Source organism: Takifugu flavidus, chromosome 4 (assembly GCF_003711565.1).
Source record: "Takifugu flavidus isolate HTHZ2018 chromosome 4, ASM371156v2, whole genome shotgun sequence".
Classification (NCBI taxonomy): Eukaryota; Metazoa; Chordata; class Actinopteri; order Tetraodontiformes; family Tetraodontidae; genus Takifugu; species Takifugu flavidus.
Genome location: NC_079523.1, coordinates 7,065,600 through 7,086,476, shown reverse-complemented (window position 1 = coordinate 7,086,476; position 20,877 = coordinate 7,065,600). Strand labels below are relative to the sequence as shown.

The following is a 20,877-nucleotide window of genomic DNA, read 5'->3' as shown; positions in this document are numbered from 1 at the left end:
TCCACGGTTTAAGGCGATCTTGTTACCTAACCTAACTAACCTTTGATGAAGCATGTTTCTTTAAAACCATTGCATTTATTTTACCATATGTCCAGATGAATTGGTAAAATGCACCATTTAATAACCACAGGTTATAAAAAAGAACTAAAACTATTGAAAAAACCATTTGGTATAAGAATTAGGAAGATGATGGTAATATTCAAAGAATCTCCTATCCTCATCCACACTGCTGCTCTCGTGTTGGTGGAGGGTGAAAAAGGGGGGCCATTTCCACCGGCCTCCCCGTCTGACCGGCTAAAGATTACTCTAAAGATCCAGAGGCTAATTTAGCCAATGTTTTTCTTCTTTTATCTTTCTTTTCTGTTTTGGCTGCCTGCTGTTTTCTGCCTGAGCTGTGTCACACAGAGCTGCTTCCCTCCCCCGGGTGCCGCCACAGTAACATGTCTCATGCGCAAACCTGTCAATATACGCTGTAGTTGTCTCACTCCTTTCAACACTGGCCCCCGGGGCTCTCTCCCCCACGCGCCTTTCACATCACCACCGGTTGCATTCAGAGCTCCCTCTTGTACAATCTAAGCGGAACATCGAGGAACATGTGAGACAGCAGAGGACGAAGCACGGGAACACTGAACGCAAGGTCAAGTTTTATAGTGTTACACGTGCACGTGGGCACAGAAAGACACAGCATCAATGATAAACACAAGAAAATTCCACATTTTTTGCTGTCAGAAAAACCTTCCTGCGTATCTGCTGTTATTACTATGACAAAAGAAACTATGTAGATAGATAAAATAGCTGTTAATTTGCCGTAATGTAAAGGAATTCTCCCAGATTCCCACACAAGCAAGTACACATTCTGTCCCTATCTGCAGCGGCAGAGGCAGATCGGATCCCCTAATTCAATCCTGACTGAAGCTTATCGCACCTCACACAAATGTTTGTCTCCCCCTTGGAAGGCGAGATAGCATCGCTATTGTGCGCCTACGTCTCGCTGAGATAAACAGCAAACATTATTAAACACCATCTATATGTGTCCGTCCCCTCTCTGCTCTTATTACAATTCAATCCCACAATGCTCCGTGCTTTTGCTTCAGTTTTCACTGGTGCTCTCTGGATGTTTGTCGCTGAAGGGATTCAGGCACATCTATCGGTGTAACTTGGCTTTTCTTATTTTCTTTCTTTTTTAAGATTCTATCCCTTATGTCACCATCTCTGTATGTTTGTTAAATCAGGTTGCCAAAATTTTGTACATGCTGTGTTTTGGATGTGTAAATATTCTGTCTGCAGATGGATATCTTGTGTCTCACTGCCTCTCTCCAACAGCATTTCCTCTTTGTCCATGTTCTGCTGCCACTTTCTATAAATATTTTTTACTCTCCTCTCTTTGCTGCCATTTCCCTGCTTATCCCATCACCCCCCCCCCCCCCCCCCCCATGCTGCACCTCCTCTTATTTCAATCCCTGCCTGTGTCTCTCCTCCAGCTCCGTTGTGATCATACCTCCACCCAGGAGTCTGACTAACAGATAATCACTGGGGGACGGAAGGAACCAGGGGGAGAAAAAAAGAAAAGAAAAACGAAGATAAATAAATTCAGTTTTTATCTGCAGCCACAGCTGCAGCACATTGTAAAATAGTGAATGAAAGCAAGAGATTAATGGCTCTCTCTCTCTCTCTCTCCTCCTCTCCTTCATGTTCTGTCAATACGGCCTCCTGCAGCTGGCGCTTCTCTGAAAGGTGAAACGACCCGGCTCCACTTGAATGCTCCGTTTTAAATCTGCCGAGCAGCAGCTGTAAATTAAAGAGCGATTATGGCGGCAGAAAATCATCACGCTACGATAGATTTGGCTCAAAAAAATCAAATGACAAAGTCTCCCAACCTGAATCAAAACATAATCATGGCTGGAGAAGTAATTTTATCTTGCAATTGTAACCACCTCAGCAGGATTTTCAGTGGGGTTTGCAGGGTTACCGTGCGACCTGCACAAGGGAAAGTTTGTGCGAGAAACCCAGATTTAAACCCGCTCCTTTACTGATCCCTCAATGGCAACAGCTGCTAGAACTTCTTGTAGGATATTTCAATTTTTTTTTAGCTTTTGGGTCATCCTCAGGGCGACCGGCTGTTGCAGAAGCATGTATGGACAGGTTGGCCCATCACATCTGAGCAGATGTTGGGAACAGATGTTGCAAACAAAAGAGGAAAGAAACTGATTTACTCTATAACCTGGACTGACTTCCTGTCCTTTTATGCAAATATCAGACATGGAAAAAGTCCAACACCTGTTTTCTTCCCCCCCTTTTCTCTGTAGTTAAATAAAATGGGAACAGACAGAATGTGAAAAAAAGAAGGGGAAAATAATCTGAAAGAAATCACGAGTTTGAACTACACTAACCACGTATACTCAAGCACCAGAAGACACTTCAACTGATTGCAATCAATATATATTTGGAAGATGTTGCATTCTCCTCTGGTGGCCGACTGTAGTAAAGCAGGAAGCCTGATCAGGTCAATTCAGATTCAAAAAATCCACCTCAGTCAAGAAATAAATTGATAATTTCGCCACCATCTTCAATGTTTAAGAAGTTTCACACACTGTAATTTTACTGTTGTAGAAGCTTCTCGGGAAAAAAGGTCTCAGCTACATGTATCAGTTCATGTTCCATCGTCTTTGATCCGTCCATTCCTCAGACACTCTGGGATTATGTCCGCCTCGCGGACGACGTGGCTGTCCACTCCACCGTGTGAAGGGGCGTCTGGGGACGTGGACACGGGTCGCAGTCAGTGGCGCATCAGGGCATCGAGCTGCAGTGGAGTGGGAATTCATGTTGATTTACACGCTTGGCTAAACCTGTTTTGCCAGCTGCCGTGTATGCTCAGACATTCTGTTTGAGTGAGTGTGTGTGTCTGCTGTGTGTCTGTGTGTGCACATGCATGTGTTTGCTAATGTAACATGGGGTCCATCCTACATAACAGGCAGTATTGCACATCACCACTGAAACAAAGCTCACCTTCTTCACGTCTACCTGCATCTGTAAACACAAACACGGTTGCTGCCAGATTTCCTTCTTGCTCTCACTTAAAAGGCAGAGCCGAGAGCCTTTTCTTCCCCGGCCAATATAATTCAGCCTGCTGTCTAATTCTTATTATTACTGAAATTGCCTCAAATTTGTTGCCATGGTTATTTTTCTCGGCTCTTTTTTCAGCATTGTGCCGTGTGCTCATGTGAGCAGACTGGAAGACACTGACCTGGTTATAGTGAAAGTATTCACAGGCCATATTCCATGATAGTTGCCATGGTCACAGTAATTGGATGATAGAACAGTGGCAGACAGAGGGAGAGAGAGAGAGAATGGTGTGTGCGTGTGTGTGTGTTGTGTCTCAAGTCACAGAGAGATGATTATTGGCTTTGAGGGCAGAACGCTTTAGGCGACCATGCCAAACAACAGCAGGACACGGTGTTATATACATAATGCATATGAACATTATATCTAATGATTAGACAGAAAATTCTGAAGACGGATATATTTACACACATATACACATGCACACAAACCTGTACTATTTTTGCGAGGGCTGTTAGTGACCTAACACTGTACAGCCTCTCACCTTAGCCTTCATCATCACAGCTAAAACCCTCAACCTTAAAACCAAATGTTGACCTGCCAGAATGTCCTGAATGTCCCTATTTTGTTAATAGAATGTTTATTTCCATACTCACTACTACTACTACTACTACTACTACTACAAACACACACACACACACTGGCTGACCCCTGGCATCTCACTGTCTTCTTCACTACTCTGTCTACCCACATCATCCTCCCTCTGCCAGATCAGGAAAAGCCCCCCTGCAGGGAGGAATGGTGCAACATGGGTGTTCTCTCCTCTCTCTCTCTCTCTCTCTCTCTCTTCTTTTACACTACTAAATTCTGCATACAGGCTGGTGCAGTTGGTGATGCAGAGTTTGTGAGTGGGCGGGTTCTTTGCTTAATCTGTGTGTGCATGGTCATGACTGTGCCAAAATAAGGAGAAGGATGCACTTCTTTTTCTTCTTTCCTTTGAAAAGCTCTCTCTCTCTCTCACACACACAGACAGACAGACAGACACACACACACACAGACACACACACACACACACACACACACACACACACACACACACACACACACACACACCTTCATAGGTTTTTCACAATTAAAGTCAAATGTTGATTTCTATTTTCCTGGTCAAAATATTTTATTGTGTTTTTCATTCAAAAACAAGCAGTGTTCCTTAATTTTTATATGATCTTCTGCTGAGACAACCACTCGAGGTTATCGGCAGCGGAAGCCGTCCCCTTTAAGCATATTTTCCAGTAATGAATATTGAAAGATAAGGTCAGCCTTCCCCGCGCAATCATTTTATCTTTAATTATGTGTTTTATTCACAGTACTTTTTATATGGAAATGTGATTATATTAACCCTACAAACATATTGAGAGTTTATTTAAAGCAGCTCCATTTTTAATTTGCCATGTTTTTCCTTTAAAAAAAAAGACAAAGTGGCCATTTGAATGTCTTTGATGCTGCTTTGTTCACACTCGGCTCTTCGCCTGTCTGTCAGCGTTCTGCGGGAGAGATAGCACTCTCTTCATTACACGCTTCATTAATTTGAATGCAAATTGATTCTGCGAGGGCCTTTCAGACGGGGGCCCAAGTCTTGTCTTCCCCCATGGAGTGTGTGCATGTGTTTCGTGCACCTCCTGGATCTCAGAGCAATACATCCTGACAGAACAACCTCTCCTGCCTGTTTGTCTGCCTCGAGTGCGGCATTGATACGGTGTGAGAGCTCCAGACCAGAGTGACGAGTGAAATAACATTCCATAGTTTCACAAAGAGTCGACCCCACCCAAACCTCCCCCCCAAAAACACATGTAATAAAGACTATTAGCATATTTTATATATATATTAGTGGATGGGTTAAGATGAGTATACAGGGGGAAGTTAAATGATCCATGCGTGGTTGCTAGGAGACACCAAGGCTGGATGGTGCAGATAATCGTCGGGATCCACTCCTGGCGGCGAGGAGAGGGTGGGAAAGCAGCCGGCCAGCATGGGGGCAAGAAAGGGAGAGATAAGGATGGTGCGGGGAGGGGGAGACGGCATCCTTGTTCACAGCAGATAAGCCCCCTCCGCCCCCATTTTCATTCTCATCTTCTCATCTGCTATTCATAAAAGTTGCTCCGGATTTACACATTTCAGCCATTCAGTACATACCGGGACACGTGTTCCACCTCAGAGTGTGTCTGCTCTGTGCTATTTCAATAGATGTGGTCACAGTGATGTAAACATTGAGATGTATGTTTGCAGTGTCGTTGTAAGTGTAAAGTTGTCAGGAAGGTTTAAGCTTTTTTCATTATCAGATTAAAAACACACAGAGGCTTAATTCTATCACCAACCAGCCATTTAATCATAAATCCATATCTCTGAGTTGACCTCCTACATTTGAAGATCGCATTTAAGACCTAAACCCTAACAATAGATGCATTCAGGGCCTTTAGGAAGAACCAAATCACTAGAAACATGAATAGTTATTGTGCCGTATATATAGCCTTAACACATGTAATCTTTCCATTTAGTTAAAAATATCACTTCTAAGTTAGTTTCCGTCAGCTCAGAATCACAGTCCTTCAAATCTGTTCTGTTCCTTCCTCACTTAGAGGCCTCGGAAACATTTGGAGTCCAAATGTGGAGCTTTTGTGCTTCGTGGAGCCTCTGCAGCTGGCACCAGGGGGAAAACCACCACGGAAGAGCAGGAAGGAGCTTCACGGAGATCCGTCAGTCCTCATCCATGAGGCTGTGGTCACCGCCAATGTGGAAAAAACAGAAAAAAAAACAAACAAAAGGAGGAGTGCTTCCTGCAGCAAATGTGAGGGAGGTGGCAGCTTCTGAGTGCTAGTCGTGATTAGCTATGAATGGGATGCAGTGGCCTGATTGGTGGAGAGGGCTGGGGGTCAGGCGCTCCGCCAGCAGCTCAGACAAGACTGCTGATTGCTTTTCATCCACTGATTACAGTAATTTAGATGTGCAAAAGGGGCCTGTGTGGCAGGCCGGCTGCTGCTGATCTGTCTGCGGAGGGGATGACGTTCGGGGCTCTTTTCCCCCCCTGTGCCTTCTTGAAGTGAGCAAATGAAGTAGAAACATCGGTGGATATTTGGGGAAAACGGGAGCTGTCCTCGGATTTGTCCCATTAGCTTGCTTGAGACGCTCGAGAATGTGTGTAAAACTGCTCCGATCTAGTCCATTTCTGGGAGAAGTAAGACAAAGAGCGTGGCTTCCTTTTGTGTCTGGACACGGCGAGAGCTTGAATAATCAACACTGATGACGCATTTAGTGAAGGAGCAGGAGAAGGCGATGATAATCAAGCGAATGAGCGGCGCTGGCCTGGTCAGCCATCCACATTACAAGGTTAATCTTTCTGGTGATTACAGTTGGATTAACCAATATACTTCACCTGATTCTCTGGCCTGTTTGGTGTGAGGTTGTAGATCTATGGGGGTGATGAATGACGCGGTCGGCTGATATCCATCTTTCTTGCACACCCCTTATGCGATATTGAGTAAATAAATCATGCCAGACAGAGTCGATTCACATTTATTGACAAAAATCTTTCTACAGCCGATACTACATTCACAGAAGTATTAGAAAAAGGGCTTAAATACATTCTGTTGTCACCACGATAAAGGTGACATCATGATGACGGGAAACAAACGCAGGTAACGTCCTTAATAACACTGTTTCAGAAAGAAAGTGCTCTCTTTTTCACACAAAACCCAAAGGTGAGCTCTCCGCCGTGTTTTTGGGGCCTGTCATGGGTGTTGCCTGTCCTCGGCTCCTCGGGGTGTTTGGACTCGCGCTGCCTGCCCTCTGGGACGCTGCCTCAGAGGTGACCTAGTTCCCCTGATTGTCAACAGAAGGCAGTTTCATCAGCACGCCTTTGTGCCGAGGCACTGAACTGTGCCCGGGACGCTGGGACGGGACGATTGGACTTGTGTAATGAAGCTCGACGCAGCCGTGCACGCGCGGGCGCGTTGCTCTCACACATGCTGCCGCTGTCATTTGGGGCTGCAGAATTTATGACAGCCATTTATTACCTTCCCCTTTATCAAAGGAATGTGATTCCTCGCCGCGTTTCTGATGCCTGGGCCGCGCTCCCATTATTGTCCATTACTTGGGGGAAGGAGGGGTGTGTGACAGAGACGGAGCAGGAGGGTGTTGATGGATGTCGGCGCCGGGGCCGGCGCTGCTCTCCGCAGCGGGCAAGGCGCTTCCCACAAAATGGCTGCGGCGCGCCAACATGGCCGCGCTGGCGAGGAGTAAATGAGCAAAATGTGTTGGGAGGCGCTCACGCGGTGGTCAGAGACCGTTCCACCGCTGCACTATCAGACTAGGTAACAGCTACGGTTCAAAATAATCCTGCAGGAGGATGTAAAGAGAAGTTTAAGAAATATGTACATGACGTGACCACAGAGTGCAGCACTTAACCCTAAAGGAACCTACAGAACACTCATCCAATACAGAAGCAACAATGGTATTACATTCATATAAATATTAATAACAACCCCAACACATCCGGTTGCCTTCACGTTAAAAAAAAAAAGAAGAAGACCAGCTTCACTTCCTGTCCCTAACAACCCCCTTTAGAGGTGCTGTAACTGTCTCTGAAGGCGCGACACCAAATCCCACGGTACCGACGCTGTTCGGAACAGGTCAGGGGTCCTTGGAAGTCCAGGGATTTTTTTTAAAAGGCCCAGGAGATGTTGGGGTTTTCACAGATAAGAGGATATCGCTTCGTCTCTCTTTCCTTCTGAATGGCACGGATGTGAAAGGGGATCGAGGTGCCTGCTGGCGCGGGGACGCGGCCCGCGTAAACGCGCACGTGAGCGCGCTTCTTGGTCGCTCTGTTCCAGCGGGGCTGGTTTTGCTTCTGCGTCGCCAGAGGTGCCCTGAATCCCCATCTGCTAACTCTGGGTTAGGAAAGAAAGGAAGATGGCTGCCCATCCGCTCCTTCCCCTGTTCCCCGAGCAGCAGGATCTGAAACGAGTCACGTCAGCAGCTTTCTCGCTCGCAGCGATGTGGGAACGCAGGGGAGAGAGGGAAGGGACCATGGGGCAAGAGGGGGATGATGGAGCAAACAGAGGGGGGGAGAGCGCCACGTGCTTTTTTTCGGCTCTGCTCCTGGCGGATCTGCTGCCTCCATCTGTCTCCTTTTCCCGTTTCGCTCTGAGGTTGAGCAGAGCGGAAAAAGCCCGGAACTGCTCTGCTTCCACGCTCCCGTCTGTCTGCCTCCCTGTCCGTCCATCCGTCCGTCACAGGCCTCTGCTGCTGGTGTTGGGCTTCAGCTTGATGACCCACTCCCCTCCATGGTTACTGTTGTAGAGGTCCAGGAGGTGCGTGTCGGGATCCAGACAGTGCTCACCTACAAAAAAACCCCAGCTTTTAACGAGAGCTGCTCTCATCACCGTTTTACAGCAAAATAATCAGGAAAAAAAAACAATAACTGAAAAATATTTCTCCAATAATCAATAAATGAGAGAAAACCCATTTATGGAAAGTCATATTTCCATGTATTCGCTTCAGGATCGCCTGACTTCATAAACTCAATAAACTTCGACACCATCAAGTGGATTTAGGAAGTTTTAAGCTTCGGAACTGAACTGACTAAACAGATTTATCACAGTTCAGTGTGTCAACTCTCCTGTGACAGCACGGGTCTGTGTGTGTGTGTGTGTGTGTTATAAGCATTTGTCTGCTCTGATAACTGCAGATGCACAACTGTCTGTTCGGTGCTTATGCGGTTCATTACGCAAGACCTTCCTGCACTTATTAGTTCAATGAGCAGAAAGACATGCAAATGTCATCAGTGTTCCGACGGGGCGCCCGCTTCCTCTTACCGATATTCCCTCCAACTTCGTACAGGGCGCAATCAGGGTAGGCGACGGAGCCGTTTCTGTTGAAAGACACGCATCACGCGGCAAGATGAAAACATCAGAATGTCATTTTTTGTAAATATTTTCAACATTCATGATTTAACATTAGCTATAAAAGCACATCTCTTGCATCGGACGTATGAGCTATTTCTTTATTTTCCTCATTACAAATGACATTGTGAGCACGCCGCCACCGGCCCGCATCGCACCTTCGCAATTTTCCCTTTCCGTTTTCCGAGCTGCGGAGGTGAAACTGGGCCAGCAGGTCCGAGGCTCTGGAGCTGACTTCCAGCTGGTACTCCATGGTGCCGCTCACTACATCCCCAACTTGGATCTTAACCGTCCGGACCAGCTGCCAGGAGGAAAGAGAGCGTAACACTGAGGATTTCAGAGCGTCAGCATTGCGACAGTCTTTGTTTTTGTTTATTTTTTCCCCAAATCCCATCGTGCTTGTGCAGCTGGGTCACACGCGCTCACCTCGGAGCTGTTCTTATCGGGTTTTTCCCGGCTGTCTGTGTGGATCTTCCTCAGCAGGTTCTTGATGCGGCGGTCGTAGAACTGGTAACGCCGGTTGCTGTTCTCGTTTAGCTTGCGTACCTGGCTCATGAGGAAGTTGGGGATCTGCAGAGAGAAACACCAGGACCCAGCAGGACACTGAATTTGACAGAATGCTCTTTCAGTACCATCTACTGCCAAGAAACTTGCCCAGCAGCCATTTAACAGTGTTTAAGGATCAGTGATCAATGATCCCTACCGTCCACAGCAGGTCCTGGTAGCGGATGAGGAGCCTCATAACATCAGCTGCCTTCTCTGCCTGTCCTTTCTCTGTTCCCTCGGTCAGCCTGCTGGGAACGGCCTTGTGGAGGAAGAGGTTGGGAGCCATGATGGTGGCCACGGCCCAAAGGTTCATCTTGTTCTTTCTCTCCCTGGAAACCACCTTACTGAGGAACTCGAGGAGGGCCTGCAGAAGGTCGGGGGGCAAATTAAACCGAGGTGATTTTAACACAGTACGTTTCAAAAGGCCGCATATACTGAAAGAGGGAATCACACGAGCGAGTGGTTGAATCATCTGTAACACCTCTCCAGAGGAGAACGCTCACGCGTTGCAGCGTTCAGCTGCCTCCACCGGAGTCAAAGTAATTAGCTCAGGTGGGTTTTAGGCCACAAGTGGAGCCGACTGCACACGTGTGAGCGTGACAGTGAGTCACAGTTAACGCAGAGTGTTATATAACCAATCAGAGCATTTTAAAAGAGAACGATGCTTCGGTACACGATCAGCGGGCGAAGCCACACCGCTAATGTTCTGTGCTTGGGATTATTTAACCTCATTACGCAACTCGCCCTCTGAAAACTTTCACTATTTGACTGCGTGAAGGTGTCGAATACAATTGCCTGGTGCCGTGATGCGTGCATGAGGGCGTGCACGCTTGTCTTTGTTTGTGTAATTACCTTCAGTGTGTTCCTGTTGGGTTCAGGCAGCAGCAGGATGAGCAGGTTTAACATATGGATTTTCTGCTTCAGTTCCACAATGTCTGAAAGACACCAGAAAGGTTTGAGATCAGTCACACACACACACACACACACACACACACACACACACACACTTCATTTCCTCTGCTTGAAAAAGAATAACAGAACGCGTAAAGATTAATGACATTATGACAGGAGGCCATTTGCTGTTACCTCACGCCTCTGTGGTCACGTGTCCTGTTTATCAATTTTGACTGATTCTCCCCACAACTGATGTGTCAGAGAGTCATCAATCAGATTATATTAATATCAATCTGGTCTCAGTAGAGAAACCAATATAAACGCGGCTGCTGTTGTAGCGATGCTACTTGTTATAGCGTGAAAGCCACCGACCTCTGACAGCGCTGAAGGTGTTGACGTATTCGGAGGTGAGCAGGGGAGCAGGCAGTTCCCGGATGAACTTCTTGAGCAGCGCGGCAGCATCATTTGGATTCACCTCGTCCCAGCTGAACTGTCCCGAGTAGAAACAGGTCTCCAACTTCTGCTGCAGCAACTGTGATTAAATTGTAGAACCCAAATAAATCAGTAAAGTTATATAGAGACAATTCTAAAAGAAAATTAATTTTAGGAGGAGTAAAATTTATGAATGTGGTTTGATGTCACTTGGAAAGAAAAGCAAAATAAAGCAAGAGGAAATCAGAGACTGCGTCTGTCATTTTAGTTGATGAAAGCTTGTTTCTTGGGGCTAAATAGCGCCACCCCGTGTCTAATTGGATGTACAACGATTGATTCAGGGGTCTGAATAAATCATAGCAGAATCCAGCAAAGACAAAATGATAAAAACTATGATTCCAGTTATTGTGTTAAAGTAAAGTATAATTGTCGCTATTTCATTGAGAATTAATGTGATCATTTACTTGAATGAAAAATGAGAGGAGAGCCTAAACGCGGTCATATAAACCCGAAAAGGTGCATGAATCGTTAACAAATAATAAAACAACATTAAACCTTGATTCTGGACTGAGATCCCGGAACCCTCAGCATCCCCTCTGAATCGAGTTTCTTCTCCAGAACTGACAACAACTGCGAAAAAACGGAAACATTAGCGGCGACTCCTGCATGCGCAGATCAGAGTCCTCTGCTGACCTCTGGTGGCTGTTCTCCGTAACTGCTCCCACAGGCAGGGCGTGGTCAGTGCGTTTCACATGCACTTGACACTAAAATGTTCTGTTTTTATGGGCTTTATCTGAACAGGTTGAAGAGAACTCTGATCTCCGAAATTTAGGCAGCAGGCAGTTTGAAATCATCCAACATGTTGTGAGATCTTACCGACTGCAAGAACAGAGGAATGGAGGTGCTGGGCTTGATTTTCTGGTCGTTTTCTAGGAGTGTGGACAGCGGCACCCCAAACAGCGTACTGTCTATAAGATATAAAACCGTCAATCAATCCACAGCCTCTCAAAGAAAGCATTCTACACCACCAACGGGTACATAACAGAAGCATTTCCCCCCTTTAGAATAAGGCAGAGGAGCATGCAGATGCAAACAAAGGAGCGGTTTCTACCGCAAGACATTAAAAAAATGTGTAAGAAGGGACCAATTGACAGAGGAATCCCAGTGTGTAAAGGACGAGGCGAGTTTTCCTGTCATACCTGGCATTTTTCTCTTGCTGGTTTTATGTCTTTTGACTTCCAGCTCTAATAGGTCACACACGGCCGTCATGTCGATGAGAGCCAGTTGCCGCACCTTCTTCATGTCGGCGTGGGACAGGTCCTGAATGCGGGTGACTCCCAGGCGACACTTGGGGCAAATGAAGCGCTGGGAAGAAGACGGGGTAAAAAGTGGCACTGGGTTGAAGAGGGCTGAGAGCAACGGCAAAATGATGTCATATAGGGTCACAATGCTGCATCTTATCTTTCCCCTAATCTGCACAGTCTGGAGATCTCAGGTTCTTAGATATGGCAGCTGCATCTATGAGCTAATTAACTTTTAATCTGCATCAGTATTTAGTCTGAGAGGGAAAATAATATCCCATCATCTGCTGCGATGCAGCGATTCCTCTTTGTTGTCGGGACGCCCTTAGTCCTTTAGGCTGACACTTCCTGTCATGTCAATCGTTGCGGAGCCATTTGCGGGAACTCAATCGTTCCAACAGCGTCGGTACTTACGGGGAGGGTGCCGTCCTCTTTTCGGCGCTGGCCAGCATCCTGCTCCAGTTTGGCCTGTTTGAGGAAGATGACGGCCTGCTCACAGTAGGCCACATCAGTGATCAGGTATTCCTCCTTAGGGGCTGAGGGACAACCAGGCCAGGTTAATACATGTGTGCAGGAAAAGGTCCATCCATCATCCATCCATCCATCCATCCATCCGTCCATCCATCCATCATCCATCCATCCATCCATCCATCCATCCATCCATCCATCCATCCATCCTCCATCCATCCATCCATCCATCCATCCATCCATCCATCCATCCATCCATCCATCCATCCATCCATCCATTCTTCTAGACACAGCTCATCCTAAACGATTGTTTTTCCTGTCGGGCTGTTTATTTATTCAGAATGTCCTGGTCTTAGTCTGATATCGGTTTACCTCATGTCTACACAGAAAATAGAAGTTTTGGTCTGATTATTGTTTGACAACAGGATAAAACAACGGTCTGTTGTGGCCGTTTTCAAGGACCTGTATTTTCATTGGAACAGTTTACGTAAACACAAATGCAGTTTTAGTTTGGGTTAGAAATCACCCCCCCCCCCCCATGTAAATATAACTTTTCTCAGTTTTTCTTCCTGAAAACCCAACTTTTCAAACACACCTTAAGGGCTAAACTGAAACGGAACCAGTTAGGGAGCAGATCGCAGGGTTGTGGCTCGATCTTAATGATCCCTCCTCCCAACATTTGCCTTTCACATTTGATCTTAACTATGGACTCGAGAAGCAGCGTTAAAAACAAAGAGGGCAGGAATGATTTAAACCTGTTGTGAAGATTTACGCCTGTTCAAATATTGACAGGCATCGGTGTCTATTTAACTTTCTTTCAGTTCCTTTTTTGGGTTTAATCAGTAAAACATGCAGCCCTTACTTGATAACGGCGCTTTGGCGACGGACGCCATGCTGTCCTGAGCGAGGTCTTCACTCTGCTGAGAGTCGGGCAGAAGCGTCTGTGAGAGGACATTTATCAGCACATTACAGACAGAAGACGAGTGACGTTGTCCTCCGAGGCGCTGGCCTTGCATACAAGGAGTGTTTCCCTTTGATAAAGGGCTGATAGGGATCAGAAGAAGCTTCTCTGGGCCGCTCAGACCGACGGAGGGGACAAAACGTGGCCTTTGCATGCCATTTGCCTTCTTTGTCACGTGCAACAAGAGCGCACGAGACGGTGCAACAGCAGACAGGCTGTCTCTGACAGGCGCCAGGGAAATGTGTCTCATACAACAGCGCTCGGACGAGTGCTGTTTCTAACTTTAACTTGACTTTAGAATGGCGTCCGATGATTTTTACGTGTTAGCATGCCTGTTGTCACGGTCATAAGACACCTAAACACCACTTTCAGTATAGGAGAGACAGAGGAGGCCTGGGAACGCGCAGCTGACCTGGGCGATGGGCGAGTTGAAGATGTCGCGGACGTCCCGCGGAGTGGGTTTGTTCCTCTTTCTCAGGGACAGCGTGTAGGAATCCAGGCGCCTCTGGACGGCCTCGGCCTGGGTCCTGGTCAGAGTGGACAGCAGCACGGCTTTGTCTACATCCTCGTTGTCCTCACTGATGAGGGTAGACAGTCCGGCGTCAGCCAGCCACTGCTCTTCCTGCTCGCCCTCTGACACACACACGGGCCACGGGTCAGAACCACAGTAACAGTAAATTACAGCAAATCCTGAATGTAGCTTCTTCTCCGTTGTTTTCTAACCCCAACCCAGCAAGAAAGTATTTTTGAAGAAAAGAGCCAAATGTTTCCCATATAGCCAGGTCAAGGTTCACGTTCTTCATGCAGACCAAATATCAACACCACTAAACTTTGCTGTCCGGTTTTACGGTGGGTCGTTTAACACTTTCAGCCTGACCATCTTCACTGACTACAGTTATCCAAACAACAGTCATGTCACGGATGGGTCAACTGACTCCTTAACTTTATTACAATTGCTAATGATTATATTATCCATAACATCTAAACTTATTCTAATATAAAACAGAAACATATGAAAAAGCAGAAAATTCTCTTTAGTAAATACTAGAAAATGGCCTTAACAAACCAGTGATGCAGCGGACTGATGTGCACTTAGGTAGTTGAGTAAGAAACAATATATAATCAGTTAATAAATGGGGGAATTCAGTTATAACGCAGAATAAACCGTCATAGGTTGCAAGAAGAGAACAGTCCGGTCAAGACAAGATCGGAGACTTTTCCCCTGTTCACACAAAACACACCCTGCTACAGTCTTTTATGGGGTTGTCATGGCAATGGCGGAAACCTGATCTGATGCCGTTGCGGCTGAATCAGCGCGCGTGACCTCAGGTGTCACACAGATATGTCTGGAATCCCGACGCAGCAGCGTCAGAGCTGCTTCTCTTTGTTTTAAATCTAAAGAGCACGGGGGAAGGAATAAGGTACCTTCTGACTGCCTGGAGTCTCTCCTTGTGCACTCCGGGTCCGGGTCGCCACACCCCTGCCGAATGGTCTCCACTTCACTCCAGAACGAGTCCAGGCAGAGTTTGTCGGGGTGCTGCTGCTGGTCCTGAGAGGATGCTTCGCTGGTGCTGTGGGTGTCCTCAGCGGCTGCCTGGTCCCGTGTGCCGGCCCATGGCTCCACGCTCATTTCTGTGGGGCTGGGGTTTCTGGTGCAGACATACACACACGGGAAGAAATCACAGGCGTGCATGCAAACAACCGAGCAAACACGCAACGGCACGTACGAACACGGGCGATGGAGGAAAAATTAATCTGCCGGGAGAGACAAAAGGATGGAGGGAGGGCTGAAGCGAGACGGGAGATGGCGAGAGCGAACACAAAGGGGGGGTCTCTATTGTTCTGGCAAAATGTGGCATGGGTATGCAGTACCATACATGTCCACTAGATGTCAGTGCAGGACATCAAGATTAGTTCAAGGTTACGCAGCTTATTCTGCTGATTAGACCCAGTAACGTCAACCACTAACAACAGAAGGCAGTAAATGGTTTAATGGCTTACATAGATTTATATATATATGTATATATATTAAAAAAACAGAAATCAATATTCAACACATTTCCATTGTTAGGCAGTTTAAACTGCTGTCAGCGTTCCTGGTAAAAACCTAACAAGTGGGTCCTGTTCTCTTTCAACAATGGGACACACATATTTGCACCCCCAAGCACTGTGACCCTGCCATCACATGCACAGGAAGTGGCCAACTGATTCACTCTGAGTTTCAGAAGCATTCCTCCAAATCTCCAGATCATCTGCACATCAGCAAAATTCCAGGTGGTTACGGAAAATGCCAACACAAAAAAAGAGAAAGATGACAGTCAGCCAGATGATCAGAGCCAGAACTGCCAAACGCAACTCTGTTTCTCAACATCCCAGGGCGGGAGTGGGAGTGTGTGATTCCATGTGAAGCAAGGGTAATTTATGTGAAGGATCTGAGAACTCCGCTTTTAAGTTTGCTATCTTTTATTTTACAGTCATGTGGTTGTTTTGATTTACAGGCTGCTGCTGAACTTAAGCCACCCCATAAACTAGAATAAAATAAGAATAAATAAACTTAACCAGAAAATAATGTTAAAAATGGAAACTATTTGCCTCCATAAACCCTTGGAGCAACTAAGATATCTTAGCTGTAAATATCACTGATACCGGTGATAATCGATGTTAAGTGTAAAATGTATTTTCCTGTGTGCCTGTGTCCGAAACCAATGTCAATTAAGGCTAAATGGTAAAAGCATTTGGATGTTTGAAGCATTTGCAGAGATAATTTCAAACACATGAGCCAGTCAAGGCTTTGAGCTGAAAGCATTTATGGTCAGTGCGACTGTTGTTACTGATGAGTGTTGTGGAAAATCAACTGTAGGCTGACGGTGACATATGAGAGAAGCAAAATTACAAAATCTGAAGTTAGCCGGACTGATCAGATGATCCTCAATCTAATGAATAAAAACCATCAATAACAATACAGAGCTACTTTAAATGTTAATGTTTACAATCCAAACTGTATGGAACTGATTCCAGATGTTTAAATCAGTCAATAGAACCCGAACACACACCACATATGGTCTAAAGGCGTACTGAAGAATCCAAACAAAAAGATGTGAAAGAAGTTGTCAGGCACACACACACACATCGCTGATGCACACACACGCCTGGGTTCAGTCTGCCACGCCAGGTCCAAGTCAAACTTCACATCAGACAAACCTGATTTTTTTCAGAAGCAAGGAGCTCTTCAGATGTTTGTTCTTGGTCGAAGTCTTGGCAGGACGGAGCCTGAGACGGCTCAGCCTACTGTGGGGCATCGTGTACCCCAACCTGCTCACCACAACCACCTCCTCTCTGCCTCCCATATCCACGGTGCTACGGCTCTCCAGGAATTAGAGTCCAGCACGGGCGCTCGCTCTACGCGGCTCTGGCGGTCAGAAAACACACAAGGCTGCTGCTCTGATCTGTGCGCGCCTGCAGGAAGTGATGCCACAAACTCTGTGTGCCAAGAGCTACGGCTGGAATGCAGAGAGAGGAGTGACACAAGACATCATTCACAGCCGTCCCCTCCCATCACACTCTCAGGTGACACTCCCTGACTGCTCCAGATCTGGTATCTGCTTGAAGCAAGACGATTCAGAGCCATTTGACGATGCATAGACAAAGGCGGCGTAGGTCTTTTTGTCCTGTCCAGTCAAACTGATGCTTGTACATAAAGCTTCTTTTTTTAAAAAAAACTTGCACACTAGTGTCCAGACCCAAGCGCCTCCTCACGGGCGCTCCAGTGAGAGAGCAGATCTACTTCAACCAATTAATCAAGGTGCCTTTGTTGAAAAATAGACGAGGCATGTTCTCAGGTTCTGATTTAAGAGTTAACTCAATCACAATCTCCTTTGTCCGACCCCACGGTTGCACAGCAAAAGGGCTGATGGCATGTTACGTGCATTAAAATGCTCGGGTCGCCCGTGGGCTTTCATCGACCTCAACCGGGTTCAACATCATACCAGAGGTGGACTCAAGCATCAGGCAGAAAAACTGGTAGCGTAGGAAAGCGTTGAGCTGCTCGGGAGCAACAGGTTGGTCAAGATTCGTGCGGAGCCTACCCCCCCACCCCCACCCCCACCCCCACCAGCATTTTTCATTCATTCTTTTGTCATGTTGACGACAGTCTGGATATCAGCCGAGAGCAAAAGCACTCCGTGTTCAAACACGGAGCATTTTTAGCAAAGTGCAGATCAAATGTCTGTTTTAGGGCACAAGTTAAACAAATAGGAGCCTGTGCAAGTCAGCTCAGTCCCCTTGTCATGTGACTCAGGTCTATGTCTCAAGATATAGCAGTTGATGTTGTCTCTCTAACGCAGTGGCACTCTGCATCTGATTTTTAGTTTGCCTGTCTTGTTTTTAACATTAGTTAAAAATAGTCTTGGGCTTGCCCACAAGTATTCTAAATGTCAGGGAACATTGCTCGTTGAATGGGGCTACACATGAACAAAGAGAGTCAACAGGAAGCCCTCCAGTATGAGACGGGAGCCGACACAATGTCAGGGTTCTTCTGCGTTTGCGCTGGCTGAGACAGTGGGAACCAAACATGAAGTAACCTGAAGCAGCGCGCAGGCCAGGGAATAGAGAGACTACGATAATCCACCTAAAAAGGCAGCAACACGCTGTCTAATCCCTGTGGCCCAATGCCACTGCAAGCCTCTTAACATGCAAAGAATGCTGAAGTTTTCTCATAGCTCTGTCCGTGTTCTGAGCCCAGCAAGTAGGAGAGCTTCTCCACAGAATGCCCAGATGATTTAGAATGACACAAGACTGTAAACTCACTGATCACAAAGATCACTGCCATGACCCCCCCTCCCCCCTTCCTTCCAATATCACAAAAGCTTAACCCAACAGAGGCCTGATCCTACCTGGCCTTGGCCCGCGTGAGGGTCCTGCCCGAGAGCAGCAGCAGCAGAGCCGCTGGACCGCTTCTCCCCCATGGCATCCTGCTGCTGTCCCCCACCCACCCACCCAAAACAGCCACAAAATGCAGGAAACAGCAGCTGGCGGCCCCCGGCAAGTTGTTTCCTTGTAATCTCTCCAGCAGACAAACACATAAGAACGAGGACGGTGGGACCACGATGGTAGGCATGACACTACATCCTGGAGCAGGAAAAGGAGGTCTGCAAAGGGAGGGAGGGGGTGTCGGGAGGGAGCGAAGCTTGGAGCTGATACCTAAAAAGAGTCAGGACACTGAGAAGGACACCAAGGAAGGATGGATGGATGGATGGATGGATGGATGGATGGATGGATGGATGGATGGATGGATGGATGGATGGATGGGTGGGTGGATGGGTGAGTGGGTGGGTGGGTGGATGGATGGATGGATGGATGGATGGATGGAGGATGGAGGATGGGTGGGTGGTGGTGGATGGATGGATGGATGGAGGATGGGTGGATGGATGGATGGATGGATAGATGGATGGATGATGGATGGATGGATGGGTGGATGGATGGATGGATGGATGTATGGGTGGATGGGTGATTGATGTGATGGATGGAGGATGGAGGATGGGTGGATGGATGGATGGATAGATGGGTGGATGGATGATTGATGGATGGATGGATGGATGGATGGATGGATGATGGATGGAGGATGGAGGATGGGTTGATGGATGTGGATGGATGGTTTATTCTGGATGGATGTGATGGATGGATGGATGGCTGGGTTTATGTGTGGATGGATGGATTTCTGGCTGGCTGGATGGGCTTGTGTTTATGGATGGATGGATTTCTGGCTGGTCTGGATGGATGGATGGATGGATGGATGGATGGATGGATGGATGGCATTGTGCAGAAAAGGTCACGCGATGCCCAGCTGGTCTAAAACAGCGGTTGCATCAACAACAAGGTTTGAGATTTGCCATATTTGTCTGAATAGGGGAGCGAGAGCTCCGAGGGCTCAACACAAATTGGACTTTGCTCAGTAGCGCTGTGGGAAAATCTAGGAACCACGTGGCGGAGCGGCTCACGTGACACTTCAAGGCACAAACTGGCTAAATCAGACCAGATTCCAATAAAAAAAGGGTGGTAGATCCAGATTAGGACGAAGGGGCCACTGCAGTGACACAACAAGAAATACTGAACAACCTTTTAAATGTTAAATAAATAAATGCTTTCTGCACGTTGTGAGTCTGAACCAAGTGCAGCTTCTCTCTGTTGGAGAGACACCTGCTGGGATTAGTGAACTCTGCTCTGGTGACGCCTCAGATCCTCAGTAGTTCACCCAGTCACCACTTTCTATCCAGATTAGGACAGATTAGTCTTGACCTTCCTCACCCGCTCATCAGCTACACTCTATAGTTAAATGATTTCTTCCTCTTTTTTTCTTCCACTCGAAAATCAAACTCATTTCTCTCTGATAGTTCCCTCAAATTTAAATCCTCCCATATCTCGATCCTGCTGTATTGTGGGTGAATCTAAGACCTAGAAAACCCCCTCCCCCCTCCTTCCTCTGGAACTATCAGGTTGTCACTGTTTTGACTGCAGGTTAAGGCCCTTCTGCCCTCGCAGTCAATTCTGAGACGTTTCAAGGTAAGCGAGAGGGGAGAACGTGACACCTCGGGTGGCACGTGGTGAACAGCTTAGCCTCAGGTGCCGCTCATCCGCCTGCTGTCAAGAGGAGCTGGTGTGGAGGGATGGAGGAGGGAAGGGAGGGACGCGAAAATAGAAATTAGGCCAGCTGATGACAGCAGAGGGTAAACCGGTGACAGGAGACTGAGATGATGAGTTGTTGTTGTCAAAACCTGAACAAAGCCCCGAGGAGAACGTGAATGCAAGTCCTGTCAACCTCTTTGTCGCATTTTCTTCCTGTAATAATATGTGTGGGGTTTTTGCTTTGTGGAATTCCTGCATCACACCCACATTTATTGGGCTCCTCGCGGCCGCGGAGGTTTTGCAAAACACGTCGCAGCTTCCTGGACTCAAACCCTGGATGGAGAGATGCATGCCTCGAATCTTTGCTGGGTTTCACAACAAAGCCTTTCCTGCACGTGACCATTAAGCCATGACGAAACTGCCGCACCTTTGTTGACATAATGATGGATACCTTCTAATTTCACTGGAAACTGGAGGAATTTAAGATGTCGCCAGTCCTGTTTCCAGCACAAGATGAGCATCTGACCTGCATTTGAAATCCGGCAGCAGTCATGTGACCGTGACAACCATGCAACATATGACTGAAACGTGATCTGCAACATGGACCATGGAGAGCATTGCAGAGCTGCACAAGCCA

The 20,877-nt window shown here is 47.0% G+C and overlaps 1 protein-coding gene across 4 annotated transcripts; it reads right to left on the bottom strand.

The window, feature by feature from the left end:
• Positions 1-6,614: 6,614 nt before the first annotated feature.
• LOC130524410 (rho GTPase-activating protein 40) lies at positions 6,615-18,638 on the bottom strand. 4 transcript variants are annotated; one of them, XM_057030516.1, is made up of 15 exons: positions 18,512-18,638; positions 15,045-15,268; positions 14,032-14,252; positions 13,521-13,599; positions 12,605-12,726; positions 12,089-12,254; positions 11,766-11,857; positions 11,445-11,519; positions 10,830-10,989; positions 10,416-10,498; positions 9,721-9,927; positions 9,444-9,587; positions 9,176-9,318; positions 8,931-8,986; positions 6,615-8,455 (listed from the first exon to the last, which is right to left on the bottom strand). In XM_057030516.1, exons 1-15 carry the CDS (start codon positions 18,586-18,588, stop codon positions 8,346-8,348), a joined length of 1,959 nt encoding a protein of 652 aa, XP_056886496.1. In that variant the 5' UTR covers positions 18,589-18,638; the 3' UTR covers positions 6,615-8,345. The 4 variants fall into 4 exon arrangements, with proteins under 4 accessions (XP_056886496.1, XP_056886493.1, XP_056886494.1 ...); XM_057030513.1 differs by lacking the exon at positions 18,512-18,638 and adding an exon at positions 16,821-17,122; XM_057030514.1 differs by lacking the exon at positions 18,512-18,638 and adding an exon at positions 16,821-17,122 and having other exon boundaries at positions 13,521-13,578.
• Between the last annotated feature and the right edge of the window lie 2,239 nt (positions 18,639-20,877).